Source organism: Gossypium hirsutum, chromosome D10 (assembly GCF_007990345.1).
Source record: "Gossypium hirsutum isolate 1008001.06 chromosome D10, Gossypium_hirsutum_v2.1, whole genome shotgun sequence".
NCBI lineage: Eukaryota > Viridiplantae > Streptophyta > Magnoliopsida > Malvales > Malvaceae > Gossypium > Gossypium hirsutum.
In genome coordinates this window covers 47,625,550-47,646,105 of record NC_053446.1, presented here as the reverse complement: position 1 = coordinate 47,646,105, position 20,556 = coordinate 47,625,550, and the positions used below count along the sequence as shown (strand labels likewise).

The 20,556-nt window shown below is 30.4% G+C and overlaps 2 protein-coding genes and 1 long non-coding RNA gene across 4 annotated transcripts; 1 reads left to right on the top strand and 2 right to left on the bottom strand.

Annotated features, from left to right (window-relative positions):
* Positions 1 to 344: 344 nt before the first annotated feature.
* LOC107916116 (histidine-containing phosphotransfer protein 1) lies at positions 345 to 2,084 on the bottom strand. 2 transcript variants are annotated; one of them, XM_016845280.2, is made up of 7 exons: positions 1,910 to 2,083; positions 1,653 to 1,733; positions 1,363 to 1,493; positions 1,212 to 1,280; positions 963 to 1,034; positions 808 to 880; positions 345 to 715 (listed from the first exon to the last, which is right to left on the bottom strand). In XM_016845280.2, the coding sequence occupies exons 2-7, from the start codon at positions 1,710 to 1,712 to the stop codon at positions 656 to 658; spliced, it is 465 nt and encodes a 154-aa protein (XP_016700769.1). In that variant the 5' UTR covers positions 1,713 to 1,733; positions 1,910 to 2,083; the 3' UTR covers positions 345 to 655. The 2 variants fall into 2 exon arrangements, with proteins under 2 accessions (XP_016700769.1, XP_016700768.1); XM_016845279.2 differs by having other exon boundaries at positions 1,653 to 2,084.
* Positions 2,085 to 13,765: 11,681 nt separating this feature from the next.
* Positions 13,766 to 18,048, top strand: LOC107916113 (uncharacterized). Its single transcript, XR_001689387.2, has 3 exons — positions 13,766 to 14,175; positions 14,521 to 14,603; positions 17,327 to 18,048. It is a non-coding gene; the product is annotated as an uncharacterized lncRNA (long non-coding RNA).
* LOC107916112 (probable prolyl 4-hydroxylase 4) lies at positions 16,998 to 20,505 on the bottom strand. Its single transcript, XM_016845275.2, has 7 exons — positions 20,194 to 20,505; positions 20,048 to 20,105; positions 19,854 to 19,958; positions 19,247 to 19,304; positions 18,557 to 18,732; positions 17,718 to 17,784; positions 16,998 to 17,606 (listed from the first exon to the last, which is right to left on the bottom strand). The coding sequence occupies exons 1-7, from the start codon at positions 20,337 to 20,339 to the stop codon at positions 17,311 to 17,313; spliced, it is 906 nt and encodes a 301-aa protein (XP_016700764.1). The 5' UTR covers positions 20,340 to 20,505; the 3' UTR covers positions 16,998 to 17,310.
* Positions 20,506 to 20,556: the final 51 nt, after the last annotated feature.

The following is a 20,556-nucleotide window of genomic DNA, read 5'->3' as shown; positions in this document are numbered from 1 at the left end:
TCCTCCAGGACTAACAACAGTTCTTTTGTTTCTTTTTTCTATAATTGACTAATAACAGTTAATAATAGAAGAAACGACAGTTAAATGTGGAACATGGCAAGAAAAGACAAGCTTTGCTGATGTCTACTGGGATTCTTTCCACAAAGGGGAACTTCAGTAGGAAATGGCATCAAGGGGTAAAAACTGCAGACAACTAAAACAATGATGATGGCCATAACCCTACTTTGGGGGATTATGTGCCAGCAATTAATCATTTAGCAATATCGAACCCCGCCCCCCCTCCGGAGTGTCTCCTGCACTTTTAACATCATTCTATCGATATTCCTACACTACATGCTTTGATATTGTCAATAAACATGAGAGCAACGAATAGCATTACAAATCTAGAAGCAATTCCAGTGTTCACAAACTGGAACAATAGTTAACATTCATGGAAGAAACAGTATTAATTGAAGAGGAAATTTATCAACAGAAAGGTTCCTTTTAGAAGTTATGGGGAGTGAAACTAGTATGAAATCTCTTCTTTCATGAACATCAAACAACCACAAACTCACTGGTAAGATTAAATAAAAAAGAGAAACCTTAAACACCATATGTTCCTATTGTATAAACCACCCCCAAAATCATGCTTTTCCCCCCTTCATGTTTATGGTCTTCAAAAACCCAGTTCAATCATGGGAATCGACCCACCAGCCGCCACGATTTGCTGCTCTAACTGCGGTAACCGGTAAAAGAAAAGCATAAGAAAAACCGGTTTTATAACTTAAGAACAACTATGTTCTTTAAGCAAAAAACTAGTGCACTAACCCTGAGCATAGTTTCAAGCTTGTTCTTCACAAGGTAATACTCTTGTTTCACTTGTTGAAGACATCTCAGTGTCCTGCAATTTTTTCAAGAACATCGAATCGAAATCTATAATATATCATAAAACGAAAGATTAGAGTGAAGTAAAAGAGACTCACGCATCGATGTTCTGCTCCTCGCAGAAGCTACGAAAAGCAATGCAAGCATTTTTAACTCTCTGTGCACCAATGCTGTTGACACACACACACAAAGAACCATTGATTGTTTAATCAAACAACTTGAACATTCCAAGATTTTGTTCATTTTTCATGTTTTATAGCCTTGTTTTTCTAGAATGGTTAGATCTAACAAGTTTAATCAACTTTTGTAATGAAACTGTGGGATCATATTGTTTGAAGGCTTTGTACCTGGAACTGCTACCCTTCAATTGATGAACATGAGCATCAACTTTTTTGAAATCTACATTTGGCTGATCTCTGTATAAGAAAAAAGACATGTTTAATGAAGAAAAAAAAACATCCATGGCAGAAAACAAAAAGGAAAAGGTGAGTTTCTTACAAAGCCATGGTGAGATCATTAAGAAGTTTCTCTGAATCATCAAAGAAAAGAGACACAACTTCAACAACAAAATCTGGGTTGCTCTCATCTTGAAGCTGTTGAAGCTGCAAAAACTGAGCATCCAAGAAACCCTTCTCCCAACAAAAAAAAAACAAAAAAAAAAAAGAGTACAAAAGTAAGGAAAAACCAAACATACCAAAACAAGAAGAAGAACACAAGGACAAAAGAAAAACGAGATTTTTGTTAACAGATTTGTACATTTAAAGTTGATTTTTTTAATGGGATTTTACCTCCATAAACAAGGATTTTGTGTAGTCCACCAATCTTCTCTGCATCTGACCCACTTCCATTTTCTTTAGCCTTTGTTCTCACTGCACATACAAGGAACTTTTCCCACTAATCAAAGCTAATGACCCAACAAAAGGTCAAAACCTCAAAGCTTGTGGCTTAAATTTAGATCTTTAGGGATGAAATGAAATGCAATAATAGCATAAAAATAAAGAACAAAAAAGGCCCAAGAAAAGGGTATAAATGCTTTTTTGCAAACCTTTGAAAAGGATTTGATGTGAATTTAATGTTATTCCCTTTGGCTCTATTTTCTTATGAGCTATTTGGCTACTGTTTTCAGTTTTCTATTACAAAATCATACCCCCCCCCCTCTCTCTCTCTCTCTCCCTTCTAAATTATTAAAACACGAATGCAAATTTCATGGTTAATTTCCTTTTTTATGTTGCCAACACATGGGTTGACGTATAAATGACTTCTGAGCTCACAATATCTACTCTCTCTTTTTTATCTCTTTATTAAAAATAAGTAAAATATTATAGGATCATACCAAATATAAGTTTTATATTTCAATTATAAATTATTTATTCATAAAAAGGAAAGAAGAAAGAGATTTTTTTTATTTTATAAAATTACTCTAAATGACTGCGTTTTAATTTAAATTAGCATAGAAATTATTGTTTGTTTTTTATATTTCTTTATCAGAAAATGTATAGAAATTATTTATATATTTGAAAAGAAAAATAAAAATTCAACATAGCATGCTGACTTGTCATATCTTAATTTTAAATGTTCATAAAACTAATTAAATTTTTGTAGGATTTTATATATTAGTTCAAATTATTGCTATAAAGAACTGGATTATTTATCATAATAAAATATCATAATGACCCCATCGTAATTACCTTAAATAAATGAATGAATTATTGACAGTTATGTCATCCATAATAAATTTGACTTTTCTAAACTATTTTTCCGAGATGTAGATTTTGAGCGTCTCTATAAAGATTATCTTTATCAAAAGTGTCCCTATAAAGATTTAATTTATCATATAAAATATATATACGTGATAAAGTTATATTATAAATTATAAATTAAAAATTACAAGTTGATTATTGGTAGTTAAGTTGGTAACGAATGTCAAATGTGAGACTGATAAATTTATAAATTGGTCACTCAATTATAAGTAAGTTTATAATTTGATCACTCAATTTCAAAAGGTTACAAATTTATCTTTGAACAATTAGTAACTTTACAAATTTACACATTAGTCACTCGATCTTTGCACTATTACTCTCTAACTTTGACAATCCAAACAATATCAACAATAGATGAAGCCCAAACCCTAGCAAAGCGACTATCAACCCTATTGATGCAGATGTACATTTTCTTTGAATTAAATTTAAGCAAATGAATATTTGTTTTGTGGCAAAAGTGTGCATCAAGATTATTGGATGGTGACTAATTTTAAGATCAAGATTTACTACAGCTAATCTTAGTTCTATACCAACTTGTCTTTTCATCAATAAACAAGGGACAGCTGGACCAACCCACAACCAACCATTATCATATTAATTAAAAAAAGTGGAGAGATTATCTTAGTCAAGATTTTCAAAATAACGTCTAATTTAATTTATTCAAATAAATAAATCCTTGATTTTGAACCGGTTCTCATTCTAAAATGAAGACATATCGTTAATTTTATTGGGTGACATTAAAGATTAATTAAAAAATGAGATATTTGTTGAAACTCAAATCTTAATAATATTAATGGATTAAATCAACTCATCATATTGATAATATTTTATTAATTTTCTCAACAATTATTTTGTTGTAGAGAATATTATATATAATTGAATAATGTTATGGTGGATATTCCATTACTTGCACTTTGGCCTTAAAATCACAATAACATCTCCTCCATCCCATTGTTTATAGAAGATACGATAATATTTAGTCGATTTAATAATTCTGAATACAACAAAATAAAAAATATATAATATGACATAAACAGGGAGATTTCAAACCTATAAAAAATAATATTTTTATTTTTGGATGATTTCATTATAAGTTCTGATCATATTTTTTTTTCTGACATAATGCCTAGAACTATCTATAGTCCCTCCCAACTCATAAATTTGAGGACAATACGATGTCCTCCTGTATTGACATAATATCCATATTTTTAAAATTATAATTTAATGTTATTGTAAGTACAAAATTTCTAATCTCCCCCTTGAACATGAATATACAAGTGTTGATATTTATTTAAAACACTAGTCTGAGATGATGGTGTGGTAATTAAAATATTTTTTAAAATAAAAAATATGAATAGATCTTAAATAAAATAATTTAATACGAAACAAAATTATGACTATTGTATTCAGATTTCGAAATAAAAAAGCGTTGTGTCTATATCAAAATCGCAATAAAATATCTCAAAACTTTTTGTGGGTTATCTAAATTTTATTTACATTAAAATTAGAAAAATGTTGACAATCAACATAATATTCCGTAATTTTTAATGTGAAATGTATGTTTGTATTGATAACAAATATAAATTACCATAAGTGTAAGCAAAATTTGAATTGAGCAATGTAAACACTCATTTGACATGGTTTTAAACCGTGTGACCGTTATTCCCTACTTTTAATATTGTATAAAAAATAATTTGTGTATTAAAAGTTGTTGGGGATAAACTCGGTTAAGTAACGAACAAGTAAAATAACGAAGAAATTGAAAAGATCGAACACAAATTTTATGTGGAAAAACCCCTCCGAAGAGGATAAAAAATCACGGACAAAGATAATTTCACTAAAATGGCAAAAACAAAGAGTACAAAAGATGGAGATAAAACTAAACCCTGAAACCCGAAATAAGAACCCTTAAAACGTAAATACAAAATTCTTTGAAAGCTTGTAAAAGCTAATAACTAAATCTGTAATGAGTTATTTTTCTAGGGTGGAAAAGGGTCTATTTATATCACCAACCATATTACAATAATGACATAATCATTCTCTTCTTATGCTCCTCATGGCCTCTCATTTTTCTTCTATGTAGATTTTTTACTTTGACCTCGAGCAATTCAAATGTAGTGGGCATTGATTCTATCAGTACTTGCTTTCACCTTTGAACTCTCAACACTTTGAAGCATCTAGGTCTAATATGACTATGAACTCCATAATAATGACAAATAACTTGATGATAAAGATCACCTTCTATTCAGCTTGAACCAAAACAAGCTTCTTGGAGCATTCACATTGATTGACAATATTTTTTGCTTTAACAAAAATTGTTGGACTTTTCATCATAGATTTTCCCTTCTTCTCAACATTGTCAATACCACTTTTTCTTGGTTCTCTTCTTCCAACAATAAAGATCTCGTCTATTTCTTGCTTCTTGATCCTATCTTTTTCAAGGTATACTAGGCTACTGCAAGCTCTTCTAAAGTTTCACTGAATTCAACTTCTTTTTCTACTAGAATGGAGTTTTTTTCTTCAATGTCTTTCAATAGCATTTGATTTTCTTGTTTAAGAATAAAACTCTCATCAGTAACATTAGCATTAATTTTATATACAAGATACCATTTTTCAAGAATGGTTTTGTATATATCCATAAAGTCTTATGTTGAATGGGAATCATTGTCACTGCTTGCGACACTGGAGGCAACACTTTCAGTTTTAACAATAAGAGCAACATGCTCCTAATCCTCTTCATTGATCATTACACTTATATTTTTTTTTGGGAAAGCTTTTGGTTGTATCACACTTATTGTTTCTTTTAGACATCTCCTTAACAACTTTGTTGAAGTTGAGTAAGCAAAGCAATCTACTTTTGTTGTTCTTTAATAGCAACGTTATCAGCAGTTACCACTGGTGCTGTAATTTGTGAAGCTATACTCTTCTCATATTTTAATGTGTTCTTCATTGGCACATCAAGATTCATTTAAAATATTTGCAAGATGCAATGAGCTCATCAAATTTCATTATATCAACATCCTTAGTCTCTTTAATTATAGTCACTGTGATTGAAAAATGTTCAAGCAAAGATCTAAGGACTTTCCTCACTAGTTTCGAGTTTGAATATTCATCACCAAGTGCGAAAGCCTAATTTGATAAATCATACAGTTTGGCATAAAATTCACCAAGAGTCTCACTTTCATGCAAACTGAGTGTCTTAAATTTGGTGGCCAACATCTATGGCTTCGATTGCTTTTACGGTGTTAGCTCTTTCATGGGATCTTTCAAGAATGGTCCAAGCCTCATGAACAAAAATAAACTTGAAGTTGCGCTTGAATTCTTGAAGATCTACAATATTGAAGATAACGTATAATGCCTTTAAGTTAAAATTGGATGTTTTGTCTTCATTTGTAGTCCAAGTGGTTTTTAGTTTGATGGTTCAAACTCCATCTATTTCTTTCATAGATGGCTCCCAACCTAATAAAATAGTCTTCTAAAATTTCTCATCAATAGACTTTATAAAGGTTCTCATGCGTTCCTTCCAATAGGAATAATCCAATCCATTAAACATAGGGGGACATGAAATTGAAAAACCAGCCACTACAAGGAATTATCGACACTAGGAAACACCACTAGCTACATTAAGAGGGAGGCTTTGATACCAATTATTGAAACCTATAGTTGATATTTGCAAAATTGTTTGAGCAATGCCAATTTCTTCAAGCACTGCTGAAGAACAAATATGAACACAAAGCAATTCTTTACGCAGTTCAATTTTCCTACGTTTGTAGAGCTTTGCCCAGAGAAGCCCATAGATTTATTAACACCTCGTAAAACAAGTAATTACAAGTTCTAACAATTACTAATGCAAACCTGGTCGCATCATGTTTCGATACATCTCGACGACATCGGGATTGGCCTAAACTTGAAGGGCCCAAGTGCAAGATGAAACATCTCTTAGGCCTAATTGATTATTGGGCCAATTTTTTTAAGGACTTTTTTTTATTACAATATAGTTTTATTTAAATTAATAAGTTTGCATATTTTTAATTTTAGACTTGCATTTTGTGTGTTCTGCATTTAATAAAGTTATGCATTATGTAACTTCCATGCTAGTTAAGTATGCATCATAAATAATGACATGCATTATGTAACTCCCATGTTAGTTTAAGTCTGCATCATTAAATTAAGTCTTGCATTAAGTAACTCATTTGTTCATATAGTTTGCATATCAAACCATGCATTTAAGCATCTTAGTTTAATAAATGAGTTGCTGGACATTTATTCAACTCATCTTAGTTTAATTAATAAGTGTTTTTGTTGAACTTTATTTAATAAGTGTTGCTCTTAATTAATCTAGTTACTAGGATTATTTATTGATGCATATCTAGTTACTAGGATTATTTATTGATGCATGAGTTAAGTTCATTTAATTATGCTTCTTTAATTAACTAGTTGCTGGAATAATTGATGCATATGTTTTAGTTCATTTACTTAAGTTAAGTATTGATGTGTGTTATGTTTAATAAGTGTTTACATGTGTTTAATAAGCTCATTTTAATGTGTTTATTGTAGGAGTCTTATCAGGTCATAACCGTTACAATTCAAAGTTGTTACAACTTAATTGAAGTGACCTTACAAGTGCTATTTGAATACAAAAGAAGGAGCTGTTACAAAGGAGGTTTATACATCATTTAAGGAGGTTTTAAGGATCATTATATCATCTATTTAATTTTGGCAACAACCTTTTCAACTACTAGCCCGTTTTTGCTATTTCAAAGGTTAATTCAAGCATTCAGATACCATTAAGGAGATGGTTAATAAGTTGGTGTCTATTCGGCTGGCCAAGAGCTAACTCAAGAGTCATTTTTCAAGCAATTAAAGTCATTCATTCAGCTGAATTGAAGTGAATTCAAGAATGGAGTTATTTGGCTCAAGAATGTGAAAAGACTTGAGTTTTATTTCAGTTTTTAAATGGCACATTAAGTTGAATGTTTGTGACCATTCGGCTAGCCTATTTTAGCACTATAAATAGATGAAATCAGCCTTTGTAAAGGGACTTTTGCTAAACTTTTTGCCAATTTTTTTAATGAAACTTTGTTTCTGTGAGGTTAACTTCCTCTCCAATTTCGTACGAGTCTCGAGTGACTTATCTAGTGAGCTAGTGGCGTCATCCTGAACTTGTTTCTGAACTTATCACCAACCCTGGTGTGGAGTTCATCTATCTAAATATACCTTCGGTTCCTACTTTGCTAAGTAACGGGTCGAGGTCCATCAACCTATTCCCAACTGTCACCTTAAACCATATAAGATTTGGGGCGATACTCATTATAGTATAAAATCTTTCTTGATGTTTAAGTTCTATTATTCATCTCCATCACTTACTTTTTCTATCCTACTTCTTTGTTAAATCGAGCTCATCCAAAATTATTCCATCTAAAATCCATCTATCTTTTAGCCACCTTGAACTTATTCCAACATACAATTCCATACTTAACCAAAATTCATCTATTTTCGAAACCGAACGAAACTTTCTCGTCGACGATCGGGCAACTCAAATACGACTCGACTCAACATCGAGGCGGATCGTATCAATTACCAAATTGGCAACCTCACTTTTGCACCTAAGATCTAAATCACTTTGCTTTAAGTTTTCACCCTGAAAAATTGGTTTGTAAACCAAGTGATTCATTTGGTTACTTATAAAATGCACTCTAAAAAACAAGTTCTAAATAGTAGAATAAGTGCTAAAATTCTCCATATACTTTTACATACACAAGCCTTTCAATATATAAGAATTTAAGGCTTGTTAAGACAAAGATCAATTACAATCAATCTTAACATCAAAGTAGAAAGATAATTAGCACAAAGAATATCTTCAATAAATCCATGATAAGTCTTCAAATCTTTAGGATATATTACCAAGTTTATGATCCAATCCAATCTCCTTAAAATAGAGAAGTTGATTTGTTTGATCTATTCCAATCTAATCTTCAAGATATGTTATTATAATCGGTTTGGATATCATAGATGAGCTTGCACATGTCTAAAGTATTGAAAGAGATCACTATCCAAAGACTTTGTTAACAAAAATTTCCAACTCCAAATATGACAAGTTACGAAGTTTAATGCTAGACAACAGTGAGCACTGCTCGTGGTACTATTCATAATTGCCTCAACAAAGATTATTCAAATGATACTCATCCCAAGCAACCCAAATTCCACTCGAGAAACTCAAAGGTTCCACCCACTCGAGAATATCTTATAAATTTTAAATTATTTCTTAACATGGTATATAACATAAATAATGTTATGTCAACATGAAGTACACGTAGGCTGCCGCCACATGAATTGTCACGCTAACATCGTTAAAAATTAATGTATTAGTTAACATTTTCTTTGACTTTTTTTTGAAAGGTTGAGGGCTAAATTTAGATAATAAAAAAAGGAATAAGGTCTAAATTGACAAAAAAATATAAATATTTAGGGATAAATATATCATTATGTCTAATTAAAATAAAACTGTGAAAAGGACCAATACTAAAACTATCAAGCATTCAAGCACATTGATCCATCATTGTCCTTAAGAGATTCAAAATCTTCAACCCTATCCGATTCTTGGGATGTCGCTTCAACAGCATCGTCAATTATTGTCTTTAACTCACGTGGTAGTTCTATTTTTTAAAATGAATTATTTTCCTAGAAAATGATTATATTTTTTTTATTAAAGATATGGTATCAAATATTAAAATTGCCTAAACAGCCTTTACAATGATATTTGCTGATTTTTGAAGACAAAATATAAGTATTTTTAAAATGAATTCAAACACGTATTATTTAATTTTTTTATCTCTTCTTTTTATATAAAAACCCTAATCGTTCAACCTTTTCAAATTTATCTTTGCTTTGCCGATGGCGGTGCCAGGCTTCAAGCTAATTGCTCATTGCAGTTTCTTCAACATTATTTTTGTAGTTTTACTCTCTCTTTTTTTAATTTTAGTCCACATTACCATGGTTTTATCCACAATTTTGTGGTTTTATTTTATCTACAATTTTATTGTTTTATTTTGTCCACATTTTTCGTGATTTTTGTTTTTCTTCATTATGTTTTCTTTGAAAGTAGATGTGGTTTTAGTTTTTATTTTTTTAGTCATGTTTTGGCATATATGTGAGATTTGTTAATATAAGGGTGTTGCCAGATCTATTAGGAACCATTCTTGAAGGGCTTTATCATGATAGATCATAGTGATGGTGATAGATCCGATATGATGAGGAGGATAGGCCATATGAGACTTGGCCTTTTGTGGATTACTGATGCAACGGGTCTCTTGGGGCTTTTGGTAGTTTTTCTTAGTTGATTGGTATTTATCGTCAGGTCGATTTGATGATGGCGAGACTAGAATGCAAATTTCAACGATTTGATCAGGATGATGCATCTCTTGTTTGTTTTTGAATTATCCCAGTATTGCGGTTATTGCTCGTTTGTCCTTCTCTTCTTTTTTCTTTTTTTGAAATTATTCTGTAGACATGATATTTGTGCATTAATTTATAACAATTCATTTATTTTTTGTACTATATGTCATGTCTTTGTATTATTATTTACGATTTTTATTAATAATAGTATTTAAAAAATAATAATTTATAGTTTTTTTTTCTCAATATTATTGATTTAAGTCAAATGAAAGATATGAAGTCTTAGCTTTTTTTAGGTATTAGTTTAATGATAAGATTGATATTTTGATATTTTAGATATGAGTTTTATTATATGTAAATTATGTGTATTTAAGTCGCACATGTATAGATTATGTTTAAATTTATTATGATATAGGTCTGAATATATTTTTGATTATAATTATTTAAATATATTAATTGTATGTAATATTTTTATATAAAAAAAGTGTTGCAATTCTAAAATAAATAAATGAAGAAATAAACTTTAAATATACAAAAATAGTATAAATTGGAGTTGAAAGAAAACTAGCATTGACATTGAAGATAAGAGAATCTGTTGGGGCATCCAATTAAAAGGAGTTGAAGTATGATAGAAACCGTTGAAAGTTGAGCATCTACCTTTACCTTTTTTTTTTATCAGTAATTTATTTAGGCTCGGATCGGGTTTATTTCGGATTCAATTTTTTTAAGTTTGAATTATTTTGAATTTGGGTTTAGATCAATTCAGGCATGCTCTGATGAATTCAAATAATTTTGAATTTTATAAGCTATAAATATTTTAATTTTAAATGTAATCATTCATTTGATTTTTATAGGATGATAATGAAGATTCAAAATTTTCTTATAAAAAGTATAAATTATATATATTTAATAAATTTATTTTATATAAAATAATTGAAATATTTATTGTATGCAAAATTTATTATTTTATGATATTATATGAATTAATGAAAATATCTTTTATTGTTCATTATTATATTATATTCACAATTAAATAATTTTTTAACTTTCTTATTAAATTTATAAACCTAATACTCATATTCTAAAATATTTATCTCAAAACCCAAACATATTACACTAAACCCAAACCCAAATAATATACTCGAGCTGCTTTTGTATTTGCTGCTGAAGTTAATCATGCATTTCCTTTTGGAACTGTTTGAGCATTTCTAATCTTTGGTCCATGTTTTTTATTTTGCCCGTATACCACAACGGTGTTTGGTTGGCTGGTTGGTTCCCAGGTTAACTGAGATAATTTTAATCAATTAGGATCTTTTGGTGGTGTTTAATGTATATGATGTAATGTAAAGCAAATGCATGAGATGAATGCAAAAAGAGACGTTGATTCTTATTCAATCTCGCTTAGAAAACTTTACTAGAATACAAATTTCTTTACATAAAGCGAAAATATATACGGCCTCGTCCTTATACTTCAAGAAACATCGATCTCTTTCTTCATTCGTATGTTTAAGATAAATCTTGCAAATTTCCAATGGATGCCACTGTTAGCTCCTTTTTGCTTGATCCGTGTCGCAACTCCTTGTTCACTCATACTCATTAGCTCCTTTTAGAAAGGTTGGGACGTTTGATGACTCTTGAATAATCTTTGTCAACTTGAATCTTTAGGCAATGAAACCAGGACGTGTACTCATTTGTTAGACTATTTCCCTTTTCACATCATGTTTTCTTGGGCTATATTCGGGCAATTGTATTGTCTTTCACTTTTATCAAGAAATCTGTTTTTCATGACAAGCTCTCTATTTAGCAGTCGAACGTGAATCAACACCTCTTTTCTATAATGAAATGCCATGCAGTCAAAACAAAGCACAATAAGTTAGTATCAGAATAAACATTAAATCCAATACAATCAAGAAATAATAAAACTCCTCGTCAGGTATCTACTAAGGTTCAGAGTAATTCTACCTAAGGTGAATTCTTAAGGTTCACTATATGAGGTTTGGCTTCTAGAGCAAGGGTACCCGAACCAGCAGATTCCTCAATCTTCACCCATTATAGGCTCATATGGACCGAGTTCGGTTTAGGGGAATATATTTCCCTATGGCTGCACGGAGATAAAAATCTCACGAAGACATAAGTATGGATGTATCCCAAAAGTGATCCACTATCCTGCACGGAGGTGAAAACCTCATGAAGGAGTAGCTTCTCACTCCCACTTAAAGGGGTAAAAATTGACCATGAAATGCAAAATGCAAATAGACTAACGGACTTAGACCAATTAAGCAAGCAATGAAAACCAATGAATGCAAAGGGGAAATCATGATGTAAAACAAAATTTGATTTTTTGATCAAAAGACAAAAACTAATCAATTTACGGCTCGACTCTCTAACCGTCCCCAGTGGAGTCGCCAATCTGTCGAAACTATTTTTTTGAAAACAAAAATTTAGTTGTCGACTTTAAAAAACAAAAATAGGAGTCGCCACTGATTCTTGATTGAGGTGTGATCGGCTCACCTTAAAAATGATTTTGGTCTAAGAAATTTGAGAAATCAGGTTCGGGAGTCAGTTACGCACGAGGAAAGGTTAGCACCCTCGTAACACCCAAAATCGGTATCGAATTGATTGTTTAACATCTTGGTGTCGAAAATTTGAAAAGATTTTAAAAGAAAACTTTTTAACTCGAATGAATTAAAATACTAAAACATTCTTATTTTAAAGAAATAAAACATCACACCCAATGAGTTAGGGCGCAACATTTTTAATCTTCAAAATTAAGTTTGTCTTTTGATTTTTAAAACTCATGCATTTAAATTTCAAAGGATATTCGTTTATTTGGGTTAAAAGAGAAAAATCGAAACCCAATAAGTTAGGGCACAATCACTCGAATTTCCCAAATACGGAATATTGCCTTTATTATTTTCAAAAAAATCCTCATCTCGAGAAAACAATGCGTCATATCCAACGCGTTAGGACACAACGTATTGAATTCCCGATAATGAGCTTTTTATGTTTTTTATTAAAGAGCATTCCCGATTATTTAGATTCAACGAAGAAAATTGGAACCCAATACTTAAGGGCTCAATCCTCTCAAAGATCCCAAGTATCGAATATTGCCTTATTTTGAAAACCTTTGAACAAAAATAGTTTTAATGCTTTGATGAAACCAAATATATTTTCTTTTTTAAAAAAAAAAGATAAAATGTTAATATACAACATAAAACAAATACTTTAATATGAATTATATATGTATATGTATTTACACAATATGTATATATACAAGTATGATATATAAATAAATTTTGAAAATATGTATATGCATATATTTAAATACGTATATATGAGCATACATATATATAAAAAATGAATGAAATATATACAAGAAAAAACTTATAATAATTTCTAAAAAAAGGAACACATATATATTATAGAAAATGCATGTATATGCATGGATTATAAAATATGGAATATATATATGTATTATAAAATGTAAATGTATATATATACATGTATATAAAAGTTATGAAAATAAAATAATAAAATATATATAAAATATGTACATGTATTTACAAAAGTTTAAAATATATACATATATATTATAAAGAAAATATGCATATATATATTAAAAACTATGCGTGTGTATATGTATAGGAATTGGAATAAAAACGTAATAATAATAATAATGCAATATAATGGTATTAATAATATTAAAATAAAAAAACCTAAAATGATAGATTAAGGATTAAAATGAAAATAAACAGAATTTAAAGGCTGAATTCAAAAATAGAAAACACGAAAAGGGACCAAATCAAAACGCGCGCAACAGGAGGAGGACCCAAAGAGAAATTTACCCAAACCACCCAAAACGTTGCGCCATATTGGACTAAAATAAAACAGATTCGATATTTCATGGAAAAATTTGAAAACAAAAAAAATGGTTTTGAAATGATGGGATAAAATGGAAGGATTAAAAACAAAATAACCCATCAATGCTTAAAAGTTAAAACCCATTTCAAACTCTCATTAAAACCCTATTCCATTTGCGGTAACAGCAGCCTCAAGAACTGCTCCATCCTCTCCTCTGTTCTTCAAGCCGACCTCCCCCATTTCAACTTCGATTTAGACGAAGAGAAGCAAAGATGTCGACGGCGCGCCTCTTTTGGTAATGATTTCTCCTCTTTCTTTTATTTTTGTTTGGTGCACAAAGAAAAAAAACAAGCAAAGAAATCAATGAGCAAGAAGAAAATAGACCCAGAAAATCACCTTCAATCCCACTGCTATTTTTATTTTCTCCCTTTGTATTTCGTTTACACTAATTTCTTTCTTTTTTGATTCAATATGCTTAACCCCTCTTCTCAATTTCTTGTTTTCTTTTCCTCCCTCAAAAGCCTCCATCGGTCTTTATAACCGAATCTTAGAGAAGAATAAAAAATAAAAAATAAAAAATAAAATCTATTTAATTTTTACTATATTTTCTGCTATCTCTACTGTTCGTGGTCTGTTGCAGAACGTAAAAGACGTGCGCGGAGTGTGCGACATTTGCGGAGGCGTGCGAGGGAAGGAAAACGTGCGGAGTGCTGCAACGTTGAGGTGAGGTTGCTGTGGCGCTAGGTTTGCTGCTAGGGTTTATGTGTCTTGGGCTATTTGGATTTGGGCTTTACATTTTATTTGGTATTATTATTATCTATGTGGGTCCGGGCAAAAATTGGGCCTTACACTCATTATTACCCAAACTCAAAATAAATTAATTATAAGTCCAAAATAAAAAGTAATTAGACCCAATACTCAAATATAATTTGCAAAAGCTAAATCCCAATTCAATATATAATTTAAAAAATAATATTTTATTAATATATTAAAATTTTAATAATATTATATATATTGCTAGTTGTAATTATAGAAATGTATGTTAATGTACTAAATGAGACATAATTGTTGATGTTATATTTTTTATTATAATCTATAATATAATAATAGTACATTATATATTACATATTATCATATATCATTGTTATACTAGTTGAAATATGCTCTAAGTCCTTATATATTTCGTACAGTTAGTCCTCCTACCATATTATATAATGCTATATCTTATCATCTATTAATAGTTTATATATGTGCAAAAATATTAAACATTATAATCTCATGTAATAATATATCTTTTATTCTAATCTATATTATAATAATAGTTATATATGTACTAATATTTTTAGTATTAGTTATATATTATAATATTATTTTATGTACTCGTAATATGCTAATTTAGTAGAACAGATGAAGGTAAAGTTAGGTAATCAGTTTCGGTAATAATTATATAATGTATTATTGTATTATCATTTAAGTTTAAATTTATAGATTTTAATATTTATTAATTTTATATATTTATGATACATATATAATTATAGTATTAAAAACATTTTCTATTAAATTACTATTTTTAAAAAATTATTTCACTTTATAATTTAAGGTAAAAAAATTACTATTAATTACATTTCCTATTAATAAAATATTAATATAAATATGCAATGCTTATGAACAGGCCTACTTATGGGCCAAACCACTTGTCTGGGCTTAAAAATCTGTTTAAAAAATAGAAAAGTTTAGACAAAAATACAAGGTTAAAAAATAGGCTTAAGTAAAATTTGAAGCCTATTTTTTATATAAGCGGAGCTTTGGGTAAGATTTTTTTGGCCTGAACCTGACATGAATTGACCGAATATATTATGTTATAAAAAATATTATATTAATTATATATTTATATTTATATTAAATCACTAACCCAATAACTATTAAACTCATTACCCAAAACCATACAAAAAAAACTTACTCAACTAAATAACCCAACCCAAAATATAAAATTTTAAAAATTATATACAATAAAATATTAAGTATATTAATTTGTGTTTTTTAATATAATAAAACATTCATTATATTTATGATAATGTTTTTAATATAAATACTTTTTAATATATTTTTAATTTGTTAGAAAACTTTTATTTTAACATTTTTAGTGCATTTCGTGTATTAGATTTTTAAATTTTTTTATTTTTAAATAAAAATAATCTTAAAAAATCAAATATGAGCGAGTCAAGTTAGGCCCGGATTTACCTTCATTAAACTGAATCGGGCTTGAGCAAAAAAGCAAACCCATTTTTCGAGCCAAGCTAAGACTTAAAAAAATGATCTAAATACCTTGTATAGACCCAACCCAAGCCTAACTCATAAGCAGAATACATTTTCAAAAAATATATATAATTTATTTATTTTTAAAATAATACCATAAAATTATTAATATCTATAATGGCTAATCAGATATAAAATCCAAGCCAACTTTGGAGCTCAGGCTTGTTTTGCAAGCTCTATTTAACTCAGAATTAAACTGTAAAATCAACCGGTTTTAACATGAACAATATATATTTGCATGATGGAAATTTGAAAATTTTTAAATAATTATGAAAATTTGCTTTTTGGAATTATAATTTTTATTTATAATATCAAAACATTATTGTATTTCCAAAAAAAAAAAAAGATCGACCCATAAGGTTTGCCTTAAAGTTGATCCTAAAAATCTTTGAGTCATTCCATGATCCAAAACCTTTAGCATGGGTAACCCTCAATCCTAGTTTCATGATAATTCACCTAAACTATCACACTCTACACAAACTTGAAAGGTATTATCCGCTTCCATCTAGGTAAAGGTTGTGTAAACACTTACATCCTAGTATCAAATCTAGTATGCAACCATTGTGAAATTCATTGCTCATCTACACAAACTAGCTTCAATGGCATATCACTAGTACTCTACACTCAACTGCAACGTATTGTCAGCTTCAGCCCGTGGCCCTTACGATTTAGTCCGCAGAATTTAAGACCAACTCTAAGTATACATTCGATATAAAATTCATAACAGGACCATAACATAAACAACACTCACTCTAGCCGAGAACCTACAGATTAAAAGAGAAATCAAAATAAAGTCCATGGTTGAAGAAAGTTTACATCCATATACTGCTATTTAAAATCAAAAGTACAATATGGAAAAAATTATTTTCAGATTTCAGCTGAAAGTGAAACGCTAGCAATCTAAAAAGACTACGAGAAATCTGAAGCTTCCGGGGGGATATGTTAACCAAGCTGAAAGTAAGGTTTAGAATACATGGATTTCAACTATGTTTGTGAAAACTGTAGCATAAGAATGTAAATTTGAATCCAAAAACTAAAAAAAAAAAAGCAATAAAAAACTTACAACAGAAAATGCAGCAGCAGATATACTATCATTGAAGCTTGTAGTTTACCTTCAACATACTTTGCAGCTTCTCCTACAATAGCCAGGAAGTTCTGCAGTTCCGATCATATATTCTCGGTTCTTGGTACACTCACCAAGAGCAGCCCATCTCTCACAGCTCTCGTTCAAATCCGTGCAGTTACCACCGATGTCTAAGTTCTTTTCGAATGAATCAACATGAATCCATTTTGTGGCTGACCATTTCTCACCTTCAATCACCGGGCACCCAGCATGGAGACTGTTCTGGTCAGGAATAGCAGTTGGGAAGAGACTGAAGAAGAGAAGTGCATCACCTCTTCGTGGTTTCACTAATTTATAGAAATAAGAAAATAAAAACAACAACAACAACAAATATCAATATCGAAAATAAAAAAGCATATGATATTTGAAAAAAAGACGTCAACTATTATGTTACTTACCAGCAATTCCCTTCTTTGCACATTCCGATAGATAATCTTTTGGAGGAGTTCTACGACGTGAAGGTTCCTGATAATGAAGTTAAATGAGAAAATGTATGTGTTGCTAATATGGATATTAGGGGATTACCAAATACCATAAAATCATATCTCATAAAATCAGGATTTAAATAGGATATTATGTTTCTGATTTTAGGGGAGATGATAGAGGAAAAATCTGGTAGTTAGTGATTCTTGTTTCCAGATTTTCTCTTCCTCCATGTACTATAATTAAGGTTGTGTAGTAGCAGCCTACGTAGAAAAAGCAGAAATGAAAAATAGATACGTCCTCTCAGCCTTGTTCTCTCTATTTCTTCATGGTGTCAGAGTTGTTTCTAAAACCAAATCCCTCTTTTCCCATAAATTCTTTTTCTACATCAGCTGAATCCTAGCTTTCAGCAAAGAACAGATAGAAATACTCCAAAAATTAATCAGTTAGGTTCAATTTTCAGACCCTGCTCCTTCCCATGCAATTAGAACCACACCCTCTCAACCTTTTTCTCAAAAATAAGGTTGTGTATATACATTCTCTCAACCTTTTTCTCTCTATTTCTTCACAAATGTATAATGCAATAATGTATAATTACTACTTGTAGAGAGATGATAACTGTAGTCATCCCCATCCATGAGCATGCATCTTGTATGAAAACGAATCTCAGAAACCTTTTTAAATAAACAAAAATCATGAAGTTAAAAAAATGTTCAAGCCACCAGAAAACACCAGTCTTGAAAGAACATATGATTGCAAGCATATGAAACAACAAAAGAAGAGATCTAATGGACATAAGGACACTTAAACAAACCTCGGCTTGAGGGAATACAGTTTCACCACCTTTGGTCACATTTGTAAGATACATCAGTACAGTTGCAATGCGGTGTCCACCTCTAGCGATATTAACCTTGTCAGTAAAATAATCATAGTGTGGATCATATTTTTGCCCATGCTCGTATCTCAACACTTGTATGTCTTCCCCGTTTTCTGGAAATGTGAAAACCAAAATTCATGTTAGCATGTACTTCCTTAATTAAACCACAATTGCTATTTTTCACTCTCTGAACCCTCAAACACATATGTATCTCATTTATATTAAGTACATAAACATGAGATTTATCAGTCCACTCCCAGCCAAAGTATCATGAAGCTTTCAGATGATGACATTGACTTTGATATTGATATATTGATAGATCATGGAGCACATAAAAATTAAATTCCAAATGCATAAATTAGCAATCCAGATGTATAGTTCACAAACAAATAGAACGTTCAAAAAATAACTATTTTTATCCTACTTAAAACATTTAATATGATCTCTTCCCATATCCTACTTGCTAGTTCTCATATCGTGAATAATGAAAATTAATGAGTGTAATCATAGAAACATAATCTAACTAAATTATCATTGTGGTGTGCAAGAAATCTTCATATATAATTAGAATGTCACTGCAGAACTAAAGAACACGATCTTAGTAGGGCCAATTCATGGTATACGCACCTTTGGGCAGAAAAGTCCATGTTGAAATCTTGTCCTCTATACCAGCAACAATAGGATCCTAAAAAGAAATAAAAGGGAAAGTAAGCATCACGTAGCTCAAATATACAAAAATCAAACGCAAAACCATTGCAATGTTGAGTGCCTCCTTAAGAAAATTGATGGATAACTTGTCATATTGAACCCTTCAAACCGTCATTAGTATATGTTTTCATCAAGATAACCCTATATTACCAAGACTAGAATGAATGACAGATATGAGTTTGTGTTCGACACAAGTATGCTTAATTTTTAAGTTTCTCCACATATTTGGATAATCATGTAACCATTCCTATATCCTAGAATGCAAATTTTGAGCTCAAGTACTTCTGAGAAAACGAAGAGTTCGGGTAAGATAGGATAACATACCATAAAAGCCAAGCCTATCTATCTATGGAACTATTAATGTAGTTATCATTTTTATCAAATCCTACCTAAATAGTTCCTCTGTAATTAATAGAGTACCCATAAGCCATAAGTATAGGTCAGCAACTTAGATCACCATAATTGGATAAAATAAGATTGGGAAACAACAACTACAATCTACAAGAGAGAAGATAAACGACTTAACCTTTCCCTTAGGAATAAACATCCCTGAGCTCGTACGGACTTCGCTTAGCTTGCTCTGTCCACTAACATTATCAGCAACTGCAGATCTCTTTAGCTCCGATTTCGCCTTTAATTACAAAGAAAAAGAAGAAACATTAAATGAATTCAAAATTTAAAAAAAAAAAGGAATAGACGAAAATTTGGAGTCGAATTTACTAGAGAGATCAAATGATCGCATTCGAGGTCGGTTAAGAAGCCTTCGTAGACAAAAGCCCTGCAAAAGAAGAGAAACAAATTAAAGAAAATTCAAACATTTACTAAATTCTTCAGCGAAGTGAAAAGAGATCGAGATAGAAAGTGACCTAGGTTTCCAGGAAACTTGTTTGACTTTAGAAGGATTGATAATGGAGCTTGGAGTAGTTAAGAAGGACTCACATGATTGGTACAAGATTGAAGCGATTAAGTTCAATATCAGGATTTGCAGAGAATAAATCCTCTCAATAGCCATCGAATGTAAACCTTAGATCGAAAGATTTTCCAGGAAAGAAAAGGTCAAAAATTTTCTCGGGAAAATGGTACTTTGCTAATCTGAGTTAAACCTGTAGTAAGGCTATAGCCAGAAGCTACGATATTTTTATTTTTATTTTTAAGGAACTAATACGGTGTCGTCTCAACAATTTTGCAATGGGGTGTATTCGTAAAATTATTTACATCTTTTGGTAAAA

Excerpts from the sequence above, each read along its gene's own strand:
- LOC107916116 (XM_016845279.2), bottom strand. The coding sequence starts at position 1,712 with ATGGAAGTGGGTCAGATGCAGAGAAGATTGGTGGACTACACAAAATCC. Across the intron at positions 1,281-1,362 it reads AATGATCTCACCATGGCTTT|AGATCAGCCAAATGTAGATT; the intron begins GTAAGAAACTCA and ends TTTCTTATACAG. Across the intron at positions 716-807 it reads AGCTTGAAACTATGCTCAGG|TTAGAGCAGCAAATCGTGGC; the intron begins GTTAGTGCACTA and ends CGGTTACCGCAG.
- LOC107916112 (XM_016845275.2), bottom strand. The coding sequence starts at position 20,339 with ATGGCTATTGAGAGGATTTATTCTCTGCAAATCCTGATATTGAACTTA. Across the intron at positions 17,785-18,556 it reads CTGTATTCCCTCAAGCCGAG|GAACCTTCACGTCGTAGAAC; the intron begins GTTTGTTTAAGT and ends CTTCATTATCAG. Across the intron at positions 17,607-17,717 it reads TGCAAAGAAGGGAATTGCTG|TGAAACCACGAAGAGGTGAT; the intron begins GTAAGTAACATA and ends TCTATAAATTAG.